The following is a 6,218-nucleotide window of genomic DNA, read 5'->3' as shown; positions in this document are numbered from 1 at the left end:
GGGGGGGGCTGGGTATCTTTTTTAGGGTTTATTCAACTTTATTGAATGGATTTTTGTATTTACACTCTAGCAAAATATACAGAAACAACAGTGTATACAAATAAAGTAGAACTACAATCCATATACACACTGGTAAAAGTCTACTTTGCATACAGAGCAATACCTGGAAATGCAGCAGCAAACACAAATACAGACCAATACAGAGCAGCACAAGCCCATACATATCAATACAATATAACAATTTTTCTATTTCTGGAAAACTTGCTACGTTTTGTTTTATTGTTAGAGGAAACCCAAAACAACAGCACCACGTAACACTCATCCACCACAAACACCTCTTTCAGCTTCCACACAACCCCACCATCGCTCTCATCTCGACCGCTCTCCTCACCCCGGCCCCTCGGGAACGGGGTTCCCGGGAGCCTCCAAATTGTCCTGCCTGACAAACCCCCAGGACACAGCAGGTTTTTCCGCAGCAGCCCTCGTCAGTCTGGAGGGGAGCTGATAGTTGCTCAGCTCCCGGAGCAATGGGCTGCTGGACAGAGGTGCAGTCCACCAAAAATGAGCAGCAGGGCCCACGATGAGGGAAGAGGAAGATGGGGACAGCTTGGAGGGGGTGTAGTGGGAAAGCAGAAGCTTAGGAATGGAACACACAAAGACAGAAAAAGGAGAGGAACAGCGAGAGAGGGGGGAAAAAACAGGGAGCAGGACGCACATAAAGAACCATAGAAGCATTTAAGCTGGCAAAGAACTTTGAGATCGTCAAAGTCCAGCTATTAACCCAGCACTGCCAAGTCCACCACTAAACCGTATCGCTTGAAGGTGGCACCGGCTGCCCCTTGGGGAATTGCACCTGGAAGCACAGAGGAGGAGAGGAAGAAAGAGGGAGCGGGAGCAGGACAAAGGAAAATAAGGACGGGGTGAGGATGAAAATGAATAAAATGGGATGGGCAGTACAATGGCGAGGGATTAAAAATAATAGGGGCATGGAACAAGATAGAAAGATACAGTGAGAAACAATGGCACAGAGCAACGGAATAAAAAAGGAAGAGGGAGTCTGAGAGAGGCACCGAGGAGAGATGAAAGGGAAGAGTAGGTAAGGATGGACAGATAAATGGACAGCGCAACAGGTAAAGAGCATCGGGGAATAGGACGGTGGGCCAGAATAAGAAAATGAGGGGTGGGGAGCAGGACAGAGTGGTTAACATGCACTCTTTTTATTTCTTTCATATAGATAATGTTGTCTCACATTTTTCAAGCCTTCAATGGCTTAATCTATATATACAAGTTATATTTGTACGTGCAATGTCACGTGAGTTATGGCAAATTACCTTGAGCATAGCACTGTAAGTTTCTTCCAGAGCCACCGTCCTAAGTGCGATGGCACGTACCTAATGCTAACCCTAAACCTGGCCAAAATTTGGATTCCACCTTCAAAATTCAAAACATTCAAGGATTGCTCCCAGATGAAATCTGCCAGGATGGACAGGTCACGCCGGGGATGGTGTCACCCTCGGTCCGTCACAGGAGACAGGACTGGTCCCGAGGGACACAAGCACAGTTCTGTGTGACCCCCACGTCCTGCCTGTGTCCCCATGTGACCTGTGTCCCCCGTGTCCTGTGCATCCGTGTCCCGTGTGTCCCCGTGTCCCCGCACACAGTTGACACACAGGTGCATTAGCAGCTGTTGCTTTATTCTCCTCAGTAGCACAAGCACCGTAGGCAGAGGCATCCGGTGCCTGTCCCCATCCACATCCCCGTCTGTATCCCTGTCCTTATCTGCGTCCGTGTCCTTGTTCCAGGCCTGTTCCCTCACGGCCTCTTCATGGTGCTCTCGATGAACGACTCCAGCACAAAGATGGTCTCATCCACCTGGTTCTCACTGGCATCGATCCTAGGGGACAGACAGCGATGGGCAGCCCCCACAGGGGGTCCCCAAGGCCCATCTCCATCCCTGTTTCCGTCCCCCTCACTTGTTGACGTTGCGTTTTAGGGTCTCAAGCTGCTGCCGCTCAGGACCCGTGATCATCTCCTCGACCTCGTGCAGCTGTGCCGCCTCGGCGCCCGTGGCCTGCATGGAGGCCAGGATGGCCTCCACACGCTGGGACTTCTCTAGGAGCCTCCTAGGAGGGAATGTGGACGTGGCAGTGGCGGCTCTGGCCCCACCATAATGGGCCCCCCCCAGCCACAGCGCTCACTTGTTCTCCCGCATCTCGTGCTGCCGTCGCTCCATCAGGTTAGCCACGCTCTGGGGAAGAAACTGGTGAGTACCCAGTACGGGTGTGTTGGGGAGCACTGAGGAGCTCCATGGGAGGACATAGGCACTGTCACTGCCATCCCTGTGGCACCACAAGGGAGGGGGCTGTGAGACCTGGACCCCGGAGCAGGAAGGAGCTCTGGAGGGACAGAACCAGATGAGCCCCCGGCCCAGGTGTATTGGGGGGCACCGAAGGACCCTACGCTCCCAAAAACCCAACAGAGGAACACACAGAGGACCGTGCCGCTGCCATCGGGATTCCTCGGGATTCACCTTGTAGCATCTGTGAAGCAGCATCCGAGCAGCGGCCATCACGTTCACCGTGTACAGGTAGAAGGTGCGGGACGGAGCGTGGTCCGGAGTCTTGGGAATCTCCTGTGGAAGGGCAGAGGGGCAGATGTGGTGGGAACCGAGTGGGGGTATCCCCTCCCCCAGAGGTGTCCCTATGTCACCTTCCCCATAGGATTCCCCCTTCCCGAAGGGTCCCCTGTGCCCAGATTCCAGGTGGGATCACTTGGAAGTGCCCGGAAGTGCCTGTCACCTGGACAGCTGTTCCACCCAGGGAATCTCTGGGATCCCAGAGCTCCCTCACCTGTGGGGACACAGAGTTCTCCAGGATCCTGGAGATCCCTCACCTGCAAGGACACCAGGTTCTCTGAGAGCATCCTGTAGAGCATGTCCTTGGCTTCCTTGGCTGGGATCATGGCGAAATCTTCCACCTGCTTCTGCTCCAGGTGCTTCTTGCGCAGGAGCAGGCGGAATATCCTGGCACAGCGGGAGCCAAACCTGTGCAGGAGGAGTGGGATGAGGGAGGGACGTTGGAAGGGGCTGGGAGGAGCCCGGGAGGCTCCGGGTCTCCATGTCACCTCTCCTCCACGATGGACTCCAGCGTGGCCGTGGCCAGGGACACCAGGGCCTTGTGCAGGTCTGTAGGGGCTGAGGTCAAGGACAATTCGGGAGCTCGGGAATGTTTCTGGCCTGGGAACACCAAGTTCCCCCCAAAGGATACTGACGGTGTAGGTGCCCCCGCCGCTGTCCCCCGACTTCCCCACGAACTCCAGCTGTGGGGAGAGACAACAGGGAAAAGTTCAGGACGTCCCCCGAAGGAAGGAAAATACAGATTTTTTGCTTACAATCTGTAGTGAGAAGAGTAAGAAGATTTTAGGGAACAAAGATCTGTGACTTTAGCAGCCTAAAAACATGGACTGGGTCTTAGTGACCCTTCCAGGGGCTTTTGAACATCTTGAATATCTCTTAAATACCTTCAGTGTCAGAATTTTAGGCTGACTTTGAATGAAATCATTTTCAGTATTTTTCAAATAACTTTGGTATCTTTTAACACCTACAATATATTTTACATATGTCTCCAGTATCATCGATATTTGTTAAATAAGTTATATACCTGCTAAATAACTCAAGTATTCTTAAATAACCTCAGCATCTGTTAAATATCTTCAGTGTCTGTAAAACAATACCTGATAAATAATTTCAATATCTGTTCCATGTCTTTGATACCTGTTCAATAACTTAAAAAATCTTCAGTATCTGTTAAAAACCTTCCTTAACTCTCAGCAAATCCTGCTTTACCCTCAGACAGATAGAGAAACAACCAAGGAATCACGGAATTGACGGAGGCTGGAAGAGCCCTGGGGTCCCCCCAGCCCTGCGTCCAGTGTCCCCAGCCTCACCGGATCGTCGGCCAGGAGCGCCAGGTACTGGTCCAGCACCTGCTTCCCAATGTTGTACCCCGCAGGAAGAGATCGGAATATCTGCGGTGGAAAAAACGGAGAACATCGAGGGATTCCGAGGGATGCCAGCTTCCCAGAGGCTTCCAAGGACGCACCTCATTGGAGGAGAGCGGCTGCGTGTGGGATGCACCCGAGGCTGTGGTCACCTCGCTCATGCGCAGCATCGTCCGCACCACCTCGCTGCTGGTCTGTATTGGGAAAACCGGGAATTAGAGTGGGAAAAGCTCAGTTCCAGGCTAAGAACGGAGGTGGGAACCACAGACCTGGTCCATGCGGCTGGCCACGGCGCTGACCAGAGCCTGGTCACGGAAGTGCTGATGAAAGCGCTCCAGGTTGACTTGCCAGTAAATGCCGTCGTCTGGGGGAGTCTGGGGGGACCGAGGACAAAAAGTGAGGGGAAAGGGGGCAGGAAAACAGAGGGAAATGGGGCAGAAAACTGAGGAAAAGGAGCCACGAAACTCAGGGATGGGAGCCAGAAAAATGAGGAAAAACAGGCACAAAAAATGAGGAAAGGGGGACCACCTTGTTTCCCCAGAACACGTTTGGGAATTTGGATCCCACCCTTCCCATGTCCCGATTCCCAGGCCAGAGCACCGATGGCACCATCACTCCAGCATTCCCAGTACCTCTGAGGTTCCTCCCTCCTGCTTCTGCCTTTTCGCCTTGTGCTCCCCCTCCTCTTCCTCGTCACACGAGTGTCTCCGCTTCCCTTTCCCTGTCAACCCAAGACACTATTTCCCATCAAACCCATCACCGTGGCCTCAACACGTGGCTGAGTGCTTCCTGAGGCCCCCCAAGCGCCAGGATCCCCGGGGCTCTCACCGACAAGGCTGAGCCGAGGCACGACGTACATGTCCTTCTCAGCAATGGCCAGGGCAGGTGCAGGGGGTGGCGGCGCCTTGGCGCCCTGAGGGATTTCCGGGACCATCGGGCACCTCTGGATGAAGTGGGTATCTGCCAGGCGCACAAACGTGCTGGACACTTCCGAGTAATCCATGGTTTTCCCATCTAGGTGGGAGGAGAGACACGGTGGATGGATCTGGGATGTTCCTGAGGCTTCGGAGAATGTGGTTGTGCCGTGCTCGCTGCCACGACCGTGAGCACCCCACAGACCCTTTGGGACCACATTCACTAACCCAATCCCAAATCCCTATTTCTTAAGAAGCTTCCCACCCTCCGTGGTCTCCATCAGCCTGTCCGAGACCGGATCCTGGATGTTCCTGAGGCTCAGGAGTACACGGTGACACCATGGCCACCACCACAGCCTACGGTGCCTCTGGTCCCATTCACCAACTAAACCCGCTCCCAGATCCCATTTTTTTGAGGGAGGAGCTTCCTTCCCACCTTCCATGGTTTCAGTGAGGCGATCGGCGACCCTGGCAACGGCGCAGCTCATGGAAAGGTGCCCGTGGAGCAGAAGCTCCTCCACCAGCAGCTCCCCCGGGTCCCCGTAGAGCGTCTTGGCTGTGTAGATGTAGCGGGGGTAGCGCAGGATCCGCAGGATCCGCTCGCTCTGCGCCTCATATTCCACGGACCCCCGGGGCTGCACCTCATACCGCACTAGGTTGTGCTGGATTAGGACACAAAGGGCCTTTTTCACCTGTGGGAGAGAGTAGGAGGGTCGGACTCTGCCTTGTACGGGGGGGTAATGGCCCCGTCCCAGTCTTCCTGGGTGTTCCTTCCCTGCCCAGATCCCAGTCTCCCTCTGGAGAATCAGAATTTCCCTGCTCCTTCCAAGATTAGTTTTTCAGAGAAATACAAGCCACCTGCTCCATTAAAATATCCCTCCCTGATTTATTAAAAATTCCTTGTCCTTTTCCAGGTTTTCCTCCAAATCTCCCCTCCTGGACCCCTCCCATCCCGTACCTGATCCGGGAGCAGCCCCGTGCCCCCGGGCAGGAGCCGCAGCGGCCGCGGTCCCGTCCGGAGCAGGGAGTTCCCGACTTTCTCCACGATCTCCCCGAAGTGCTCCTGGAGCAGGAGGGAGCAGAGCCGCAGCTCCGCCTGCGTCATCCCGGCGGCTCCGGAATCCCAGGAACGGAGCGGGCGGAAAGAACAGCTGGGGGACAGAGAGGGGACAGATGCTGACTCTGTCACAGGGGTCCCGTATCCCCTCCCGGGGGAGGGTCAGCCCTGTCACAGGGGTCCCGTATCCCCTCCCGGGGGAGGATCAACCCTGTCACAGGGGTCCCCGTTTTCCTCCAGGTGAGATT

General features: G+C 54.7%; 1 protein-coding gene across 3 annotated transcripts; it reads right to left on the bottom strand.

The window, feature by feature from the left end:
- Positions 1–2: 2 nt before the first annotated feature.
- Positions 3–6,212, bottom strand: POLR3C (RNA polymerase III subunit C). 3 transcript variants are annotated; one of them, XM_008629652.2, is made up of 14 exons: positions 5,872–6,212; positions 5,350–5,605; positions 4,828–5,013; positions 4,632–4,720; positions 4,269–4,373; positions 4,101–4,193; positions 3,946–4,026; positions 3,267–3,318; positions 3,124–3,184; positions 2,893–3,043; positions 2,531–2,632; positions 2,199–2,248; positions 1,974–2,123; positions 3–1,894 (listed from the first exon to the last, which is right to left on the bottom strand). In XM_008629652.2, the coding sequence occupies exons 1-14, from the start codon at positions 6,016–6,018 to the stop codon at positions 1,813–1,815; spliced, it is 1,605 nt and encodes a 534-aa protein (XP_008627874.1). In that variant the 5' UTR covers positions 6,019–6,212; the 3' UTR covers positions 3–1,812. The 3 variants fall into 3 exon arrangements, with proteins under 3 accessions (XP_008627874.1, XP_017584382.1, XP_017584383.1); XM_017728893.1 differs by lacking the exons at positions 3–1,894; positions 1,974–2,123; positions 2,199–2,248 and adding an exon at positions 2,255–2,396; XM_017728894.1 differs by lacking the exons at positions 3–1,894; positions 1,974–2,123; positions 2,199–2,248 and adding an exon at positions 2,268–2,339.
- Positions 6,213–6,218: the final 6 nt, after the last annotated feature.

This window comes from Corvus brachyrhynchos, unplaced genomic scaffold (genome assembly GCF_000691975.1).
Source record: "Corvus brachyrhynchos isolate BGI_N302 unplaced genomic scaffold, ASM69197v1 scaffold443, whole genome shotgun sequence".
NCBI classification, from domain to species: domain Eukaryota; kingdom Metazoa; phylum Chordata; class Aves; order Passeriformes; family Corvidae; genus Corvus; species Corvus brachyrhynchos.
The sequence above is the reverse complement of the archived record's forward strand: the minus strand, read 5'-3'. Positions and strand labels throughout refer to the sequence as shown.